This window comes from Chionomys nivalis, chromosome 1 (assembly GCF_950005125.1).
Source record: "Chionomys nivalis chromosome 1, mChiNiv1.1, whole genome shotgun sequence".
Lineage (NCBI taxonomy): Eukaryota > Metazoa > Chordata > Mammalia > Rodentia > Cricetidae > Chionomys > Chionomys nivalis.
Genome location: NC_080086.1, coordinates 167,844,618 through 167,865,425, shown reverse-complemented (window position 1 = coordinate 167,865,425; position 20,808 = coordinate 167,844,618). Strand labels below are relative to the sequence as shown.

At 42.6% G+C, this 20,808-nt stretch overlaps 1 protein-coding gene across 2 annotated transcripts in view; it reads left to right on the top strand.

Annotated features, from left to right (window-relative positions):
• The first annotated feature begins 4,767 nt into the window (after nucleotides 1-4,767).
• Nucleotides 4,768-20,808, top strand: part of Nup205 (nucleoporin 205) — a 67,912-nt gene continuing 51,871 nt past the window's right edge. For both annotated transcript variants that reach the window (XM_057776194.1, XM_057776185.1), the window contains exons 1-7: nucleotides 4,768-4,816; nucleotides 8,464-8,606; nucleotides 11,508-11,679; nucleotides 13,513-13,657; nucleotides 13,976-14,135; nucleotides 15,263-15,491; nucleotides 15,834-15,998. In XM_057776194.1, coding sequence (XP_057632177.1) covers nucleotides 4,789-4,816; nucleotides 8,464-8,606; nucleotides 11,508-11,679; nucleotides 13,513-13,657; nucleotides 13,976-14,135; nucleotides 15,263-15,491; nucleotides 15,834-15,998 — 1,042 coding nt within the window. In that variant the 5' untranslated portion in view covers nucleotides 4,768-4,788. The remainder of the gene's footprint in view (nucleotides 4,817-8,463; nucleotides 8,607-11,507; nucleotides 11,680-13,512; nucleotides 13,658-13,975; nucleotides 14,136-15,262; nucleotides 15,492-15,833; nucleotides 15,999-20,808) is intronic.

The window sequence follows — 20,808 nt, the reverse complement described above, 5'->3', positions numbered from 1 at the left end:
CACTTTTAATACCAGCAGAGGTAGGTGAAACTCTGAATTTGAGGCCAGTCTGGTTTAAAATGGAGTTCTAGGATAGACAAGTCTATACAGAGAAATATCCTGTCACACACACACAATTAAAAACCCAAAAACAAACTGAGAGGGAGGGAGGGAGGGAGGGAGGGAGGGAGGGAGGGAGGGAGGGAGCGCGAGAGAGAGAGAGCTGCTTATGAACCTGTCTTCAATAAGCCCGTGGTACACTCTGGCAATGGATTTTTGTTTGTTTTCTGTCATTGTGACAAAATGCACAAGGCAACAAAATTAGTGAGAAGATTTACTTTAGCTTAGATTTTTAAAGACTTTAGTCTATGGTCACATGGCTCCTTTGCTTTGGGCCTTTGGGGAGGCAAAACCTCATGGTGGGGGTGTGGAGTGGGGCATGACTGCTTACCTCATGGTGTCCAGGAAACTGAGAGAGGGCTTGCGTTTATAACCAAGTCTTGCCTCCTAAACACATTAAGTCACAAGTCCAAAAATGAATTAATTCATCCATGAAATCAGAGCTCTTACTACCCAATCAGTCCAAAAGGTCTTACTTCTGAATGCTGTTACACACACTGGGGAACAAGTTTTCAACACATGAACTTTGGGGGACAAATAAGACCAGGAGGGATGGTACACACCTTTAATTCCAGCACTCAGAGGCAAAGGCAGGTGTATCTCCATGTGTTTGAGGTCAACCTGGTGAGTTCCAGGAAGTCAGGGAGGGCTACAAAGAGAGACCCAGCGAGGACAAGGAGGAAGATAGCAACTTTCTTTTGCTCAGTCCCACTCATCTGACAAACTTTCATTCATTATTTACCGGGCACTCCTCTATGTGGCTATTTCTGTCCAGAAGGAAGAAGATGCAAAAAACAATACATTGTGGGAAAGCACAGGAGGGGATTTTAGCCCAGCCTGGGTTAGGAATGGGGTGAGGTAATAGGGTAATGGGGTAATGCCTGGGTTGAGCCCTGAAGGCTAAAGAAGAGTAACGAGATGAAGAAGGGATGCTCTACAAAGACCATATCAGCAGACATTCAGGGAGAAAGAAGATGGGGAGCAAAGAGAAGAGGAAGGGCTTTAGGAAGAGGCGGGTTACAGATGGAAGATGAATTGGAAATAAGCAGGACTGGGGACGTAAGGATGGGCTGGAAGAGCCCAGCATATGGAAAGTCTCCTTTTCACATGGCCTGTTTGCTTCATTATGGTGGTCAGTCCCTGGGGTGGGGAATCTAAGGTGAATGTACTTCCTTCTCCCCCACAAGAATAACAGTATTCCAGGGCAGGGATCTCTCAGAGGCAGCCTTTTAATACCCATTGGCTCCAATAAGCTAATAGTTTGAGTGAGAAGGCAAGTGTCAGGGGGCATAGGACTATCACACAAAGAGGTAAAACAGGGCAATGGGGTTACCAGTAGAGAAGCCCAAGTTAGCTGGGCAGTAGGGAGGGATTGAGGATGACATTGCACAGTTTCCACTAACACAGACCGTTTGCCTCAGAGAAGTGCTGTGATTAAAGGATCAGTTAGCACTTCTCAGCGGGCAGGAAAGGAAGGAAAAGGCAATTCAGACACGCAGAACAGTTGCAGAGGCCTTGGTTGGTACGTGACTCAAGAATTACCTTCTCCCAGGAGGACGAAGGAGACTCACGGAATGACTCTCATGTTTCTGACTTTGGTGTTTTTGTGGCTAGGGATGGTTTTACACCTGGGTAAGAGTCCTGTTGTTCCCATGTAGGAATCTCAAGTGGGCAAGGCGGAGTTCTTTCAGTGTGACAGTCTGTAGCACTTGAGGACCCAAGACCTAGGATTTAGAGCAGAAGACAAGAAGTTGACAGCTCCAGGCCCTGGAAGTAAAGACTTATTGCTCCAGACTTCTGAAGTTAGAGACGACTTGCTGCTCTTGCCTTTCCCCTCCATCTTCGTCTGTTCTCCTATTGCTGAGATAAAAACACTCTGACAAACGCTACTCAAGAGAGTATGGATTTATTTGCGCTCACAGTGCAAAGGTACAAGCTCTCATGGCTGGGGAGTCTCGACAGCAGGAGCCTGAAGCAACTGGGTATATCACATCCGTCCTCAGGAAGTAGAGCGTGGAGGAATCCATGCATGCTGCTTGCTGCTCAGCTCCCCTGCTCCACTCATGGCCAGGGAATGGTGCTGCCCACAGTGGCCCTTTATCCTGTCTCAATAAACATAATCGAAAGAATCATCCGCAGGCATTCTCACAGCTGGGCCTACATTCTGTCTACCTGACAATCCTGACCATATACCATCCATGTTTCTGCCACTCAGGGACTATGGTAATTCTTGGCTTCTAGAAGTAGCAAGCAGCACCAGGAGGCAGCAGCAAGTAGTGTCCATTAGTGCCACAGCTCTTGGGTCTAGGTGTCAGGTCCGTAGTCATTGTCAATGTGTTTCAGCTCTCAGGCCGAGAGTCTCAGGACCATAGGTTTAGCAGCTCGCTGGACCTCTCCCTTCCATCAACAAGCCCACAGTTTCCCATCCCCTCTGGTTCTTCATGGTCTTCTATCTTTAGCGTTGAGGATTTGTCCTCTCTTGACTTTTTTATATTGCCACCATCCATTCTCGTCTCTGTCACGTCTTAGGATTTTGGTACCCCATCCCCCTGGGGAACCTCTGTTGCAGAAACTGCTGCCGTTGCTGCTATTGCCTTCCCCTGCCACCTTTGCTTCGTTCACTGCTCGCTGCCACCTCAACTGTCCTGTCTTTATGTTACCAGCTCAGCATGTAAAGATTAAAAAATAGACTTTTTTTTTTTGAGAGAGAAGCCTTTTAGTGGTCTTAAGGATGCAACTTGAAATGAGAGCCAGTCTGCTTATATAACCAGAAAGGATATGCCGTAGGGCTGTTTGCACCAATTATGGCACAATCCTTCATGTATACAAGGATTTATGATCTGTATCAATCCCAAACCCTCTGATGAGCCAACACCAGGAAGAGTGCACCTCCTGTAGCCCGGGTGAAAATGACTACAGGGTCATTTAGAGTTCTTAGAGTACATGCAAAGGCCAGTCCAGGCTGTCTGGAGTGACCATGGCAAGAGCATGTCTTCAGCTGTGTAGATGCTAGAGGATCCAAAATAGTGGGGCTGCTGTATCGGCAGTCTGGGCAGTTGCCAGTAAAAGGCTGCTAGGCTCCCAGCTCTCCATTGAAGGCTCCCAAGTCTAAGTGAAGAACTGTCAAGAAGTCCATTCTTGACAGTTGCAATCATCCGCAGAAAATTACACGGATTTTACAATACACACTTAATGAAAGCTGGAGTCAGAAATAACAATTCTAATAGCACTTAGAAGTTAGTTAGTGGGCTTTTTTGGGCTCTTTTCCCCACTCGCTAGCCCACTTCCATTCTTGGAAGTGCTTTTCCTTTCTTTTTTTCCCCTCCCTCCTTCCCTCCCCCCCCTCCCTCCCTTCCTCTCAGTCCCCTCCCCCCTACAGGGTTTCTCTGAGTAACAGAGCCCTGGGTGTTCTGGAGCTCAGTTTGTAGACCAGGCTGTCCTTGAATTCACAGCGATCTGTCTGCCTCTGCCTCTGAATGCTGAGATTAAAGGTGTGTGCCACTATGTCCTTTCCCTTTCTTATTAAGACGTCTGTTTCTAGTCCTTGATTAACTTAAAAGGCATGACTTTTTCTCCGTCTCTCCTGGTGGCTGCTGGGATTTTTCACTAAACCTGTACTATGTTTTTCTCTCTAATTCTAATAAAATTGTTGTTGAGCTTTTTAAAGAGTTACTCGATAGTATTTAATAATACTTAACAGTGATTCACTCCTGCACCCACAAGCCAAGGAAGAAGCGGTTCTCTCTAATCTGTCTCAGCCGCCCCTCACAATCATCTGTGACTCTTGTTCTGGGATCTGAAGCTCTCTCCTGACCTCTTATGGCACCAGGCACATACGCACACCACGCACAGACTTAACATGCAGGCAAGCAAAACATCATACTCATAAAGTAAAATAATAAAAAAGAGTTTTAAAAGGGCTTTGGATATAACATGAGCCAGGCCGTAGGTTGAATTCCCAGTACTGTAAAATTAAACACATATAAAAACATAAAAGTTAGCAAATAAAAATTTAACAAGTAAGTTTAGTTTTTTGGTCGTTCAGGTAGAAAACCTGGTTATTATGAAGTTGTGTCTGAAATTTACTTCAAAATAATCTTTTGGGGATGAGGAAGCAAATGAGTGACATTTTTTAAATTGGGCAGATATTCTAATTTTGCAGATGTCTGAAAATTTCATAATACGATGTGACTATGTCTACACAATATGCTTGCTAAACAGAAATGCCATAATCACTTAAGACTCATTTCGTTTTACTCCCTCAAGGTAAGGAAGAGAGTCAAATACAATTTATATTGAAATGAAGGTAATGATTTGTTTTTAAGAATTTTATAAAACCATAGGTGGGCGTCTTTCGAAGAACTTTTTTTTACTATTCCAGTGTTGTATGTTTTTCATACTAGCTAACTTCGCGTCTCACTAGAAATAAACTACAAGTCCCAGGATGCAGTGCACGATTAGTCTCCGAACCGGCTGCCCTCGCCTTATTTGAACGGGAATGGTCTGAGTGAGAATCGATAACTATGGGTCAGAGCCGAATCTGGAGTCTTGCGCACACGTGCTCGAGCCCCGCACGCAGTTCTCAGGGGGACTCGGGGCTCCTTTCTGTTGTTCAGGCGTCGCCGCGGGCAGGCCCTCCGGTCCGGGGTCCTCCCTGGGGCAGGAGGGCTCCGGCAGTCCTCCTCCAAGATGGCGGCGCTGTTGGCGGTAAATTCGGGTGAGCGCGCAGGGCCGTGGGGGACCCGCGGGGACCCACGGGGCAGGGCAGGGCGGGGCCGGCCTGGAGGGAGCGCCCGCGCGGGGAGGCTCTTCGGAGTGCGGGCGCGGGTCTGTGCGCGACGCCTGCTCTCTCCGCGTTCTGGCCTGCAGCCCCGCGCCTCCCAGTTTGAATGGCGCGCGGCGCGGCTGCCGCTTTGCCCGGGAGGAGATGGGTGTTGGAAGTGGAGGCGGAGAGCCGGGCGTGCGGCCCTGAGCCTGCTTCCTCCCACCTCGTGTCCTTCGTGCGTGTGCAGCCCAGCTTTCGCCGGGGTACGGCTGCAGTCTCGGGCACTGAGGCCGAGCCTAGGGTGGAAGGAAGCGCAAAGCAGGCTGTGGGCCGGGCGGGCACAGGGTGGGGACTGACGTTGTGCAAGCTGCAAGCACCTTACAGAAGGTGCCCGGCAAGGGGGTGCCAGGGGTTCAGCAGATACCTCCCGACCCTGCGGGTGTCGCCCCTCCTGCACCTTCGTAACTGCCGACCCGGATAGTGACGGAGCTATGGAAAGATTGGCGCGGGTCATCGTTTGGTGATTCGAACCCCCAGAGATGCTTGAAAAAGGGGATGGCTTTTGACTTGTTCCTGGAGCACATTGCTGGCCATTAGCAGGGAGGACGTAGATGTCAAACATTCTGCATGAGGTGTGGCACTCCCGAAAACAGATTTAGACACTTGATTCATGAGTGCAATTTAAGAGTCAGTAAAACAAATGCTTGCAGTGTCGTTCAGGAGGACTCTTGAGTGTTTTGGTTTCTAAACTGTTTATTTTGATACCGGTTCTTGCCACGTTACTAATAGTTTTGAAAACTGCCCAAATCTGAGTTTTGAACATTAAACTATCTCAGAAGTTTTATGATAAATTGTTCTGTAGAGATGAAATTTTCTGTTTATTGAACATGTACTATGCCTCAGCACTGGGTCAGGTATTAGCCTTGCTTTATCTCATTTAATTCCTTTCTAACCCATGGAGTAATGCGGTTAAATATCTCAGATTTAATTTTGAAGTAAAGACTTGTAGAGGTTAAATTTATCCAAGATTAAACCGTTAATGGTTTTAAGCACAGCTTCGTTGATTTTGTGACGTCACATCGTGCTCGCCCCCCATCCTGTAGATAAATATTAAATTACTAAAATTTTTAAAAGGCATGACTTCCATGTGGTAGTTGTGTTACATATATTTTTAGCACATAACATCCTTACTCTTAAACACAAGCCATGAAGGGAAAGAAACAGTTAGTTGTCAGTAGCTCCCAGGAGTGGACATTGTACAGGAGAGCTTTAATTGGCAGCAAGAAAAGAATGCATTTGAAAAAGCCAGTAGTCAAGAGAGTTATTTTCTTTTTTATTTATCATCTTTGGGAAGAAGTTAAGCATCCATAGCTGAATGGATGATGGGTGAATGGATAAGTGAAATATGACATGCACACAAAGAAGAAGGTCTTGTCAGTCATACATGTATGACCTTTGAGGACATTGTGGAATATGCCACACACATACACACACTCAAAACAACCAAAACAAAACAGCTATGGTTACCAAGTTAGCTACACTAAAAAGAAGTTTAAAAAAGTGGGCTTAGAATGGCAGTTGCCAGGTGCAAGAACAGTGAGAGGTGCAGAGAAATGTGTGCGTGGGGGGAGCAGTCTCATGATGTAGCATAGGCTAGCCTGGAATTACCTGTGTAGCCCAGAATAACCTCCCTCAGTCTCCCAAGTGCTGTGTAGTTACAGGTTACAGGCATGAAGCTCCAGGCCTGCCTCAGAGTTTCAGCTTTGCAGCATTGGAAAGGTAACAAACACTATGTTGCAACAACTGTGTGAATATGCTTGATGCTGCTGTTCACAAGAGTAGCTAAGCTGCTGTGTTTGGCCATTTTTTCTATTTCTCTAGTTACAACAAAACCTTAAACATACAGTAGGGTGGAGGAGGAAAGGGTGGTGTGATAAGACTTTCTGGTTTTCCTGAAACTCCCCCATTACCCCCCGCCCCTTAACAGGGATTGAACCCAGGGCTTTGAGTTCTACACTGAGCCTTCCTGGGTCAGTTTTGAGACTTTTCCTTGTATCCTATACCCACTCAGTTGCCAGTTCTAATTCCTTTCTACTCCTACAGGCCCTTCCTGTTTCACTGTCCTCACCTTAGTGTAGCTTCCATTACCGCCTTACCTACCTATTACCTTGGCTTCCCAACACTTCCTAGTCTAGTACCCATGCCCTAGAATATCATTGTCCACTCTGCTACTTGTATGTTTGGGGTCTGGCTTTATTTGTTTTGTTTTGGGGTCACACACTACAGGTTGAACCCCACTTGTTTTAATAGCTGAGACCAAATCTATTTTTTTGGGAGGGTATAATTGCATGGAGTGTACTAGTTGAGCAACCCTGACTTAGAGTATGAAACTTTTTGAGCCTCACATTACTGCTCAAACTTTTTAGTCTGTGCTGCAATCCAAAGCTCAAACCTATGCTGTCCTTTACCTTTACAAAGAGAGGGGTCAAGAAAATGGTCCTGAGAGAAGTTACCAGGGCCAAGGGTCATCAGTTCGGTAGGCTCAGAAGTGACTTTTGTCAGTGTGTCTAGCTGTAACTAGGTCCTGTTGATTGACTTCTTTAATAAAATTCAGAAAAGACCCATAGGCAAGCCTGCACTCTAATGCATTGATGGTGGTAGCAGTATGTGTGTGTGGGTACTTGTGGCAGCTTTGTCAGCAGGCTCTTCACTGGAGAGAGTCGCCTGACAAGTTACAGTTTGTTTTGGAATGGGATCTTGAGGTGCTGTCCAGGCATATCTCACTCAGGAGCTCCAGAGTTCTCCTGCCTCATCTGCCCACATAGCTGATATTTGTTGTAGGTTTGTGCCACTACATCTGGCTGACAAAAAGCTATACTTGTAATCAAAACATTGGCAAATGGGATTGAAGTAGAAGCAAAGCAGGAAGTTGAATGATACTTGCTAAGGAAGATTGAGATGTGTTGATTCCTATTCTCCACATCCTCACATAGAAGACCTGACACAGTGCTTCTGGTCCTGGAGATTGAGCCAGGCATTTTGGACGATAAGCTTGTCTTCCACTGCCAAGATACACTTGTGGTCCCAGGCTCTCCTGTTCACAACTTCTATTAGTCTCCTAAACTTAATTGTGTTTGTGTGTGTGCGTTGGGCTGAATCCAAGGTACCCACACGCTGAACACGTGCTCCACTACTGAGAGTTGCCCTGTCCCTCGTCTTACTGCCTGTGTTTCCCCTTGCTGTGATTTTTGAATAAACGGGTCTGTCTGGGTTTAGGCAGGCTTAACTTACCTAGATCAGTCCTAACTTCCTTATTTGCTATGCTAAATGCCAAGTTCAGCTGACTGACAATCCACTTTAAGTTTGTTTGATTTTTTTTTTATTCTTGTTAGACAGCAAGTTTATATTGTTGCCAAAGAATTCTAATGAACTGTACTATTATATTTTTGGCTGGTGTATGTATGTAACATGAGTATCTTTTTATATTAAGAATGGCCATTAATACTTCCTTTGGTAATTGTGTACTAAAAAGTAGGTGTGAGTATGACTAACATGTAGATGACATGTATTATTTCATGATGGTTTTATTTTTCTTTAAGCTGCCAGCCTATGGGGGCCCTACAAAGACATTTGGCACACAGTCGTAAATGCTCTTTGGAGAAGACAACCTGAAGCTGTCCACCTTCTTGACATGATTTTGAAGAAACACAAGCCGGACTTCATCTCACTGTTTAAAAACCCAGTAGGAAATTTTCTTCTTTGCTTCTTAGATTTGCTGCTGCTTCTTCTTCTTCTTCTTCTTCTTCTTCTTCTTCTTCTTCTTCTTCTTCTTCTTCTTCTTCTTCTTCTTCTTCTTCCTTTTTTTTTTTTTTAAATTAGATCTGGAGAGTGATTATCTTTTTAGTCACATTTATTTATTTATTTATTTATTTATTTATTTATTTATTTATTTATTATGTGGGGTGTGGGCATGAGCATGTTATGGTACAAAGATGGAGAGAAGAGGGCAACTTTAGTAGTGAGTTCTCTCCAGTGCTCCAGTGCATGGGACCCAGGACTTGACCTCAGGCAGGGTGGCAGAAGACTTCACTGCTCAACCACCTCACTAACACAGTTTTGTTTGTTTTTTAAAGAAAAAAAAAAGGGACTGGAGAGATGGCTCAGCTGTTAAGAGCACTGACTCCTCTTCCAGAGCTCCTGAGTTCAATTCCCAGCAACCACATGGTGGATCACAACTATCTATAATGAGATCTTGTGCCCTCTTCTAGGGTGCAGGTACACATGCAGGCAGAATCCTATATGTATAGTAAATAAATGAATAAATCTTAAAAAAAAAAAAAAGACACGTGAACTCTCAGTGTGTAAACATGGTGCTTGAACTGTGCTGTGCAGTTCAGACTTTTTCAAAATGCCCCTTTCCCAAACAGTTTATTGTCTTTTTATTTTTTCATGGAACTTACTATTGAATTTATCTCCAGCTAAGTGGTAAGTGTAGTATCTAAAGATGATTTAGGAAATGCAGTATATCCCACAAATGCTGGTGCCTTGTAGTTTCTGCCTTTCCTAGTACCCTGACCTTCACTGATTATGCATTTCCAGATATCCTTCTTAATTTTAAGTCTCCATAGTGTAATGTAAATTGTATTAGCTGAATTATTTTTTACATATCATTACTGTATCTTGCCACCTTCTCAAGTAGGAAGGTGCTACAGTGGAGGGGTTTGAGTTTATAAACTCCTTCCTTTGCTCCTGGGCAATTTTCTGGTTGTTTGTTTGAGGTAGTTCATAAGAATAATCATCTGTGTCTGTATCTAAGGCTAGCTTGGAACTCTGTGTAGCTCAGGTTGGCTTTTATCCTCCTGTCTCAGCCTCTGGAATGCAGAGATTATAGACATGACATGAACAGTCATATCTGTCTGACAGTTTTTTTTTTCTTTTAATGTACTAGTATGATGATGTAAGATTTATAACATTGTGCTACAAGAAGTGAGTTACTGCTTTTTTTAAAAAAGCATTTATCTTGTGTGGGTGTGTATATGCATTGTGCATGAGTGAGGTCAGGAGACGATTTTTGATAGTTGAATCTGCTTTTTTCACTGTGGGTTCTAGGGATTGAACTTCTGTCACCAGGCATGGGACAGCAAGTTCCTTATTGCAGTAAGCCATTTCACTAGTTTGGCATTTTGCTTTTTAGTTCTTTTGCTTTTCTTTTTTTTCTTGCTTGTGTGTGTTTGGGAGTGGGGTGTGTTTCTAGAGATTAAATCTTGTGCTCCTGTGCATACTATGAAAGAATTCTACCGTGAGCTGTATTACCAGCCCTTTTTGTACTTTATTTTTAGCAGTCTTTTTATTTTTGAAACTTTTCAGTTTACCCAGGCTAGCCTTGGACCTACTATCCTCAGTAGCTAGCTGGGATGTGGGCCTGTTCCACCAGGCCTGCCTTTCTTGTGATTTTCCTTAGTAGAAGGAGCCCTGACTTGGAGCTGGGAGTCAGCTCTGCTGAATCTTCTATCTTGACTCTCCCTCACTGTAGTATGAGGAGTGGGCCTGCTTTTTGTCCGGCCGCCTGGCTAGCTTAGCCCCCGAAATAACCACACGGAAATTGTATTAATTAAATTACTATCTGGCCCATTATATCTCGCCTCTTCTTGGCTAACTCTCACATCTTGCTTTAACCCATATCTAGTAATCTGTGTAGCACCACGAGTCGTGGCTTACCGGGAGAGATCCTAACCAGTGTCAGTCTCAGGCAGGAGAATCATGGCGTCTGCCTGTCTCTGCTTTCTTCTTCTCAGAATTCTGCTCTGTCTACTCCGCCTATCTAAGTCTGCCCTATCAAAATGCCAAGGCAGTTTCTTTATTCAACCAATGAAAGCAATACAAATACAGAAGGCCTCCTACACCACCTCATGATCTCAAACAAGTTACCTAACTTACCTGGTGCCGTTTCTGTTTGGTAGAGGCGCTGTGCTAAATGACCCAGGCAGTTCTTTAGGATCTGAACTTTGACAGTTTGTTATCTGGCAGAGACTTCTCTGTGTCTTTTGTAAATATTTCAGTCAAGGAGTCTTTAGGGGGAGCTAATGAGGTAACTTAGTGCTAGAGCACTTGCCTACCATCTTTATATCTCTAGGTTACATCCCCACCACCACACACAGAAAGATTTTATAACAAATAAAGTCCATGATTAACTCTACAAAGTAATGCTATTACTCATTATTTAATACAGCTTATATGTCTGTTTGGATTATTGGTATGTAACTAGAAAAGTCGCTTGAACATGTGGAAAACAGAGTAGTATTATTTGTGTTTTCTCTGGGTTTTCTAACTTTGTAGAAGTTTTGAGAAGGTAGTACTGAATTAAAAAGTTGAAGGTGGTACCAAGTGTTGCCTCATATCCTCCAGTTCTAGATTACTAGATAAGAAACACTTCAGTTTGGTATGCTACCAGGCTGTGTTGTTTTTGTTTTCACCCAGGCTGGCCTTGACTCTGCTTACCTGGCTTCTGAGTGTTAGGATTAGAGGTATGTACTGCCATGGCAAGTCAGGCTGCATTATCGTGAAAAGACGTGCTAGGAGCACTTGTAGGACCTTACCTCCAATATACTATTTTCATTGCTTGATTATAATTTTATCATTCTAGCCAAAAAATGTTCAACAGCATGAGAAGGTTCAGAAAGCCAGTACAGAGGGTGTTGCTATCCAGGGGCAACAAGGAACCAGACTTCTCCCTGAGCAGCTCATTAAAGAAGCTTTTATCATCAGTGACCTTTTTGATATTGGGGAGTTGTCAGCTGTTGAGCTTCTCCTTGCTGGTAAGTTGACATTTGGGTGAAACTCTGGTACGTAGTACAGAATCATGAAGGTATGTACTCCTGACTTAAAATTTAATGCTGGGGTAACAAATGGGTTTAAAATGTTTATTTGTTTATTTTATGCATGTGTGGGCACCATACTCATTTGAGTGCTGTGGGAGGTCAGAAGAGGGTGTTAGATCCCTCAGCTTGAGTTACTGGTGATTGTGGACCACTTTGTGGGTGCTGGGAAGTGCTCTTAACTGCTGAGCCATCTGTCTAGCCCCCTAGCAGATTGTTTTTAAAGATATCATTTATTTGACAGAATGATTCTAAATATTTAATTTATCTGGATTAAAGGGCAAGCTTAGTGATCCCAGTTGTTGATGAACTGCCTTAAGGTAGATCTTGACATAGTAATTTACTAGCAAAGATTAAGTTGCATCTTTAGAATTGCATAGCTCAAGGCAAGTCCTATCATGCGATGAGTAGGAGGGCAAGGTTTACTGCTGTTTTGGACTGTCTTCTGGAGGAGGCTAGGTAGATCATGGGCGTCTAAGTGAAAAATCAGATAATTTTAATAATAATACTAGGAAGAAAATAAACTGGGTAGGCATAGGGATATCAAGACTGTTAAGAAGTCTGATTAGTGGGCTTAATCAAGGTCTCTCCAAGGTGAGGACATTTGACCTGAGGCCTGAGTCACTTGTGAATCCCAGCCACCCAGACTTCTTGGGGAAGGCTGATAGAGGTGCAAAGAGCATGTGCTCTGGTCTGAATAAATACACGTTTAAGGGAAGAAGACTCCTGAGCCTGGAACCTGGTGAGTAGGGTTAGTGGAGGAAAGTGCAGATGTTTGGACTTTATTCTCACCACAGTAGTAAGGTCCTACTAGAGGATTAGCACAAACATATGTAGCCCCTGATAACTTAAAAATTATTTTGTAAGCCAGGTGGTTGTGGTGCACGCCTTTAATCCCAGCACTCGGGAGGCAGAGACAGGCAGATCTTTGTGAGTTCAAAGCCAGCCTGGTCTACAGAGTGAGTTTCTGGACAGCCAGAGATACACAGAGAAATCCTGTTTTGGGAAGAAAAAAGTTAGTTTGTGGCTACTATATAAAGATCAGTATTTCCATAAAATATGCAGTTTATTAGTGATCACAAGGAGTCATGCAAAGGAAATACAGACATCTTAGTTGAATAGTAATTTCGAAGACGGTGAAGATAGTTTTCCCTTGTGTGTGGGGATGTTGTCTTGATGCACTTGAGTTTTAAATTTATTTCAGGACTTTGTGCTTTTTTTCCTGGCAGTGCTAGAGATAGAACCAGGGCCTTAGCTTGACAGGCAAACATACCCACTTAACCAGGTTCCCAGCCCAGAAGGCTAATTTAATACACATACCCTCTATCACCATGTTCTAGTTACTCTAAGAAGACTTTTGTAAAATGAAGGTGAGTAAAGCCTCCTTTCGTGTGAAGGAGCACAGTCTCATGGTGTAGAAAAGAGGTAGGAAGGTTTTGGCAGGAGGTGGTGCAGATTAGAGGAGAGTGACCTTGAAAGGAGGAAGCTTGAAAACATTTCAAGAGTTCATATGAGTGAAGAAAAGTGGGCACAGTGTAGGAAATCAGATAACTGAGTTTGGAAAGTGATGGTTTCTTGTTCTTTTTGTTGGGGTTCGTCCTAACATATGGTGGGTGGCCCTGAGTCTGCTATGCCAGGAATGTCAGGGAGCAGGGGTCCTCCAGGTCCCCTTAACTCTGAGACTCTGCTTATTTGAATAAATTTTGGAGTAAGGATTTGTGTTCCAGTTCAAACACGTTTGATTTATTACTAAACAATCAATTCCTTTTCTAGGAGAACATCAGCAGCCTCACTTCCCTGGCCTCACCAGAGGATTGGTAGCTGTCCTTTTATATTGGGATGGAAAGCGGTGCATTGCAAATTCTCTTAAAACCCTGATACAGTCTAGACGAGGGAAGACGTGGACATTGGAACTCAGGTCTGTTTGCTCTTTGGGACTTAAGGGGTTAATGTAAAAGTACTTGAATTTGAATTTTGGAAATAACAATTTCCCCTTAGTGTATCCAGTTTTGGTAAACTGTGACCTCAGGTGAATAATACACCGCATTGCTCTTTGCAGAGTGATGAGTTTGTTTAAACCTGCTTGTTTGCACATGAGAAATCACTTAGAGCCTTATTGAACTGTCTGAGAGAGAGAGGGTGAGAAGAACAAAACTAATTCCTCCTGGTTGTTTGTAGTAATAGGCTGCTGTCAAGATATTTTTGTTCATATATTGTTTACTTCTTTTCATTACAGTCCAGAGTTGGTTTCCATGACAACACGCTTTACAGATGAGCTGATGGAACAAGGATTGACTTACAAAGTCCTTACTTTGGTGTCACAGATTGACGTGAATAATGAGTTTGAGAAACTACAGAGAGAGAGAGGTTTGGGCAGTGAGAAACACCGCAAAGAGGCAAGGGTTCTATAAAATGATTTAATGGGAATCTTTGTCAGATATGAAACATTCATTTCACCTAGGCAGAAGAAAATTCTGTGTTTCATCATCATCATTGCTACCTTTTTAAATTATTTATCTATTTTATTTTGTGTGCATTGATCATTTGCCTAACTGTATGTCTCTGTGAGGGTGTCAGATTCCTTGGAACTGAAGTTGCAGACACTTATGAGCCATGATGTGGGTACTAGAAATTGAACCCAGGTCCTCTGGAAGAGTAGACAGTGCTCTCAACCACTGAGCCATCTCTCCCATCCTTCCCCCTTTTATATTTACTTATTTATTTGAATATGTGTGTGTTTATTAAGCCTGCCTATATGTCTGTGTACCATGTGTATGCAGTACCTACAGAGATCACAAAAGGGTAGAGGATCCCCTGGAACTGTAGTTATAGAAGGTTTTGAGCCTCTGTGTGTGCTAGGCGTACTTTGGAAAACCAGTCAGTGCTCTTAACCACTGAGCTACCTCTCCAGCCCCATAAAACAGAGGTTCTTGTTTTGTTTTTTGTTTTTTGAGATAGGGATTTTTCTGGCTGTCCTGTCACTCACTTTGTAGACCAGGCTGGCCTTGAACTTACAGAGATCCACCTTCCTCTGCCTTTCAAGTGCTGGGATTAAAGGTGTGCACCATCACTGCCTCGCCCCCCCCCCCCCCTTTTTTTTTTGAGACAGGATCTCTCTAGGTAGTATTTGACTGGTCTGGAACTTGCTATTTAGACCAGGCTAGCCTCCTACCTGCCTCTGGAAGTCAAAGTATGAGCAGCCACTCCTATGGAAACCCTGCATTTTAAATGTATAGACTGCTCTGCTCATAGGATTGGTTTGTAGTTATTCCAGTTACTCTGTCAGTGTTTACGTGCTATCTAGTTATTTCTGGAATGAATTGGTGAAGGAATTGGTCACCACAATTTCTTAAGGAATTGAAAAGTGAGGACTAAACCCTAGAATTTGTTCAGAATTTTTATAATTTTAACATCACTCATGGACTCTAATTAGCGGTTTTTGTCAACTTTTATGGGAGATAGTCTACATTTTGTAACACCAGGCTTGATAAAATTTATATCACAATCATGTTTTCACTTGTAGGTTTCTGATCTCATCAAGGAGTGCAGGCAATCTCTGGCAGAAAGTCTTTTTGCCTGGGCTTGCCAGTCACCATTAGCCAAAGATGACACCCTCCTCCTTATTGGACATTTGGAAAGAGTAACGGTTGAGGCTAACGGCTCCCTGGACGCAGTGAATCTAGCTCTCCTTATGGCTCTTCTCTACTGTTTTGATACCAGCTTTATAGAACAAAGCACAGAGGAACGAGATGGTATTGCATTTTGTATTTATACCTCTTAAGGCTGCCTTTTTCCTTGAGTCTCACTGTGTGATCCAGGGTGTGTGTGTGTGTGTGTGTGTGTGTGTGTGTGTTAGAAGAAAACTTTCAGGAGTTAATTGCATATGAGTCCAAGAGGTAGACTTAGGTTGCCAGGTCTGTTTGTATCATACTTACCTGTAATGTGGATTTTGTTTTGTCAAATAATAATGTTAGTTAGTCATAATTCCTTTTGAAAATGCTGAGTGTTTTTGACTTGTAGATATTCCTGTATATCAGAAGTGAGAGTTTATTTCTGTTCTGTTTTGGTGAAGTGGTCTATTTTTGTGTTTTCAGATATGATTCATCAGCTTCCACTGTTGACAGAGAGACAGTACATTGCAACAATTCATTCTCGTCTCCAGGACTCACAGCCTTGGAAGCTTCCTGGGCTGCAGGCCACTGTTAGACTTGCCTGGGCACTGGCATTGAGAGGAATATCCCAGCTACCTGATGTAACAGGTAAATTGTAGGTGATCTTGTTATTGTTAGGAGAAGGGATGTATTATCAGCTAATGAAAGTTTGAGATAATTGGCTTGAGCCACCACACCTAGCAAGATTTTTGTTATCTTTCTTTAAAAACTTTGGCGAGATGGCTCAGAGGTTAAGAGCGTTGACTGCCCTTCCAGAGGTCCTGAGTTCAGTTCCCAGCAACCACATGGTGGCGAGGTGGCTTGCAACCACCATGTATGTAATGAGATCTGGTGCCCTCTTCTGGCCTGCAGGGACATAATAAATATAAATCTTTAAATTTTTTTTTTTTTTTTTTAGGTTTAAGTGTTCGAATGTTTTGTCTTCATATATGTCTGTATACCACATGTGTGTCTTATGTTCCCTGAGACCCAAGAGTCCTGTGGAGTTAGCAATGGTTTCTAGCTATCACGTGGGTGCTGGGAATGAAACCAGAAGAACAGAACAGCCAGTGGTCTTAACCACTGAGCCATCTTTCCAGCCTCAAGTGTTATTTATTTTCAAATATCATATTTTAAATTGGGGAGAGAACATGCGTAAATATGAGCTTGAGAAAATATAAGTTCTGTTGATAAAAGTTTGTAAGCCAGGAACAGTGGCATGTGCTAGCACTTTAATCCCAGCACTTGGGAGGCAGAGGCAGGAGGATCTCTGTGAGTTTGTGGTCAGTCTGGTCTATAGAGTGAGCTCCAGGTTAGCCAGGGCATTGTATATTATATCAAAAACAACAACAAAAACCCCTCAAAGCCTTGTAAAATAGTCCTGAGACTCAACTATTTTTCGCTGTCTCAGAGAAGAACTTCATAGGTTACTTTCCTTTCTTGGATCTAGTGGCAGAGCTCTTTAACCTTCAGAGTAAGTTAAAAGTTGAAAATTCCAGCAGGCTGAGTCACACCGATTTTTGTTTCTTTCTTGGGTGCTGATGATTGTACCTAGAATCTTCTTCATGTGTGCCAGATAAGGGTTCTGCCAGTAAGCTACATTCCTAGTTCTTTTTTAAACAGGGCTTCGTGTACTTCAGGCTGGCCCCAAGCTATGTAACTGAGGGTGTGCTTGAACTACTGATCCTTCTGGCTCTACCTTCAGAGTGCTGGATTATTAAGTATTTACCACCACACCGTCTAATTGCTATTTTTAAAATCTTTTTTCATTTTCATTCTTGATTTTGTTCACAAGCTTTTCCACATTGTATCCAACTGAAAATTTAGTTTTGTAAATTTGGTGTGTTGGAAAGGAGATATTTGGATCAATCAAGCATAGATAGGGGAGTTGGCTTAAACCAGTGTTACTATACAGGGCATCCTATTTTGCTGTCTACTTTCTTGATACTATGATTTAAGTGGTTTCCCTTGTCAAATGCAAGCTATGCTTCCATTGTAACTTGAAATACAAAAAAAGTCACTTCTGTAGGTGGTGTCTGTGTATTGGTGACTGACCAAGGTGCAGTTGAAGGAAAGAAGGGTATCTGGTTCTTGTAGCTCGTGAGGATGCAGTTGTGGCAGATAGGGCACAGCAGCCAGGAGGACGAACTGATGGCCTGTCTGCAGTCCAGACGAGGGGGGCACTGTGGCACGTGCCAGTTTTCTGTCTTTTCTCCTAGCCTGTGGTATGGTACTTTCACATTCAAGGTGGGTCTTTCCTCATCTAAAGTCTGGAGTTAGTCCCAGTGTTTTGGAGGCAGAGGCAGGCGGATCTCTTGTTCAAGGCCAGCCTGGTCTACAAAGCATGTTCCAGGCCAGTCAGGGATGTAGTAGTGATGATGCCTCAATGACCAAACCCAAACCAAATCAAAACAACAAGAAAGCCACTCTGGAAGTGTCCTCAAAAGACATGCCCAGAGTTGTCTCTCTGATTCCAACTCCAATCAAGTTGACATTTTACATCCATGTCAGTGTTTTGTTCTGATACTGGCAGTTGAGTGAACCCAGAGTCTGACTCACCAATGCTAGGGCGCAGCTTCACCCACTTTCCCAGCCTTAAAGTCCCCCTGAGACAGCCTGTGTGTGTTTCAGTAGGTATCATTATCCTATCGGTCACATCATTTTACATCTTGTCCATCAGTATTACATTGTTTCCAAGGGGTTTGCAGAAACAGTCTCTGCTGTTAGGAGCCTTTTCTTTGTACAGTTTATTAAAAAAAAATTACAGTGAGTAGATAACTGATTAGATTTTTATATTTGTCTACAAATTTCTTACCTACATATTACATCTTTTTCATTTCTAATTCTTTAATTTACTATTTTTATGACACAAAATTAACCAACTTTAAGTAGGTGTATTATCAGAATTTTTAAAAAATATTTATTTATTTATTATGTATACAATATTCTGTGTATATGCCTACAGGCCAGAAGAGGGCACCAGACCTCATTACAAATGGTTGTGAGCCACCATGTGGTTGCTGGGAATTGAACTCAGGACCTCTGGAATAGCAGGCAATGTTCTTAACCACTGAGCCATCTCTCCAGCCCCAGAATTTTTTTTATAAAGAATTATTTATTTTTTTGTGTACATGCATTTATATGTGTATGAGTGTGTATCTATTCACACAAGGCCAAATAACAACTTGTAGGAGTTACTTCTCTCCACTTTGTGAGTCTCAGAGATCATCTTAGGTCATCAGGTTTGGCTCAGGTGCCTTTACCTGCTGATCCATTTTGATAACCATGATGATCATATTTTTATACCATAATTTTTCAAACCTAATCTTTATTTATGTATATGTGTGTATGTCTGTGTATATATGTGCATGTGTATGCAGAGGTCAAAAGAGGGTGTTGAGTCCCCTGGAGCCGGACTTACAAGCAGTTGGGTTCTGTCTGACTTGGTGCTGGGAATTGAACTCCAGCCCTCTCTGAAAGAGCAGCAAGTGCTCTTAGCCACTGATGCATTGCTCCAGCTTTTTATTCCCAATCCTAAGAGGCACAATTGAGTGTGCCCTAGAGTAATGTGTAAGGATAGCCTAGGAATTACGGTCCCGGTTTATAGTACCAGGTTTTCGCTACTTAAACCTCTTAGGTTTCATGTTCATATTCTTATCAGTTTTAACAGTCAGTACTGTTACGGTTCTCTATTTGGTGCTCAGAGCTGAATTTGAGGCTTTGGGCTTGTTTAGCATGTTCTCTCTACTCAACTTTATTCCCATCCTAAGCATTTTAAACTGAGTTGTTACTTTTTTTTTTTTTTAATGTACATTGATATTTTGCCTGCATGCATGTCTGTGTACAGGTGTGTCAGATCCCCTGAAACTGAAGTGAGCCACCATGTAAGTGCTGAGAATTGAACTTGGGTGCTCTGGAACAGCAGCCACTGAGCCATTTTTCCAGCCCCCTGTTAATGATTTTTTTAAACATTAGTATCACTATTAGTTATAAGGATTTAAGAATATTGTTTTATAAAATGTGCTGTATCGACCATGGGATTGTTTTTCAGCCGTAAAGAAAAGCAAAATCATGACATTTGTAGGAAAATGGATAGAACTTACTATTATGATAAGCAAAATATCACAAACTCTCATGAAAACATTTAGGGGTGTGTGTGTATGCACATGTGTGTTGAAAGTAGAAGGAATAGTGCAGGCAATGGCATAGGTAGTGGAATTCACTTGACACGAAAACAGATGGAGTAAGGGCAGGAAGGGAACCAGCAATAGAGATGCAGGGGAATGTATAGTTAAGTGGGGAATAAATAAGAGCAAAGTGTATTGACACATCTGAGAAAACGCAGCACTAAACCCTTGTACTTTTAATGCTAACTTCTTTTCAAGAATGATATACTTTGTTTTCTAGTTCAAATGCTATGGGTGGGTATATAGAATTTATTTCAAAATATAAACTAAAAAGACAAACGAGGACTAAAGAGATGGCTCAATAGTTAAGAGTTGTGCTGTTCTTGTAGAAGACTTGAGTTTCTAGCAGCCATTTGCGGCAGCTTACTCTAGGGAATTCAGTGCCTCTGGGTCCCTGCACTCCGTGTTTAGTCCTCCATACACAGAGTTGAAAATAAAATATAAATCTTCAAAAAGAAACAAGAGAACCCCCAAAACCTAACTAGTCTTACCCTTACACTTATATGCACAACTCTTTGGGCAGAGGCAGACAGATTGCTTGTCTAAAGCTAGCCAGGGCTACGTAGAGGAACTTATAAGAAAGACAACCAGATAATTCATTTCCCTCTTAATGAGACTCTTTTCCTTATGTATTCTTAATCTTACAGAGGACACTGAAAATATACTTAGCAGCAGACTATGTATTTGGTCTCTAGGACCGTGGGACAGAATAAACAACATAGCAGGTTTTCTCCAGTCTTTTTGTTATTTTATCCAGGCATGGTTTCTCTGTGTATCTCTGACTATGCTGGAACTCACTCTGAAGACCAGCCTGGCCTTGAACTCACAGAGAACAGCCTCCCAAGTGCTGGGATTAAAGGCGTGAGCCACCATTTGCATCACTTCTATGGCTAACTAGTGTGGCTACTGGTATTAATAGGTGTGTGTCACCACTGCCTGGTCTGTATGGCTAACCAGTGTGGCTGTTTTACTCTCTGAACTTCAGTCAAGCTTTATTTATTAGAATACAAATGAAATACCACTACATTTCCCCTTTTTTGTCTAAAATAAAAGAAAGCATAAGCAAAACTATACACAATAAGTACAATGACTGTATACGATATATACAGGCAATAGATAGTATCAGCAATGTCTAGTCCACTTACATTTGACAAATTCAGAGAAAATACTCCATATCTATCCCTTCTTACTGAGTCCAAAGTCTTGTACCGAATTTACTTTCTATCACAACT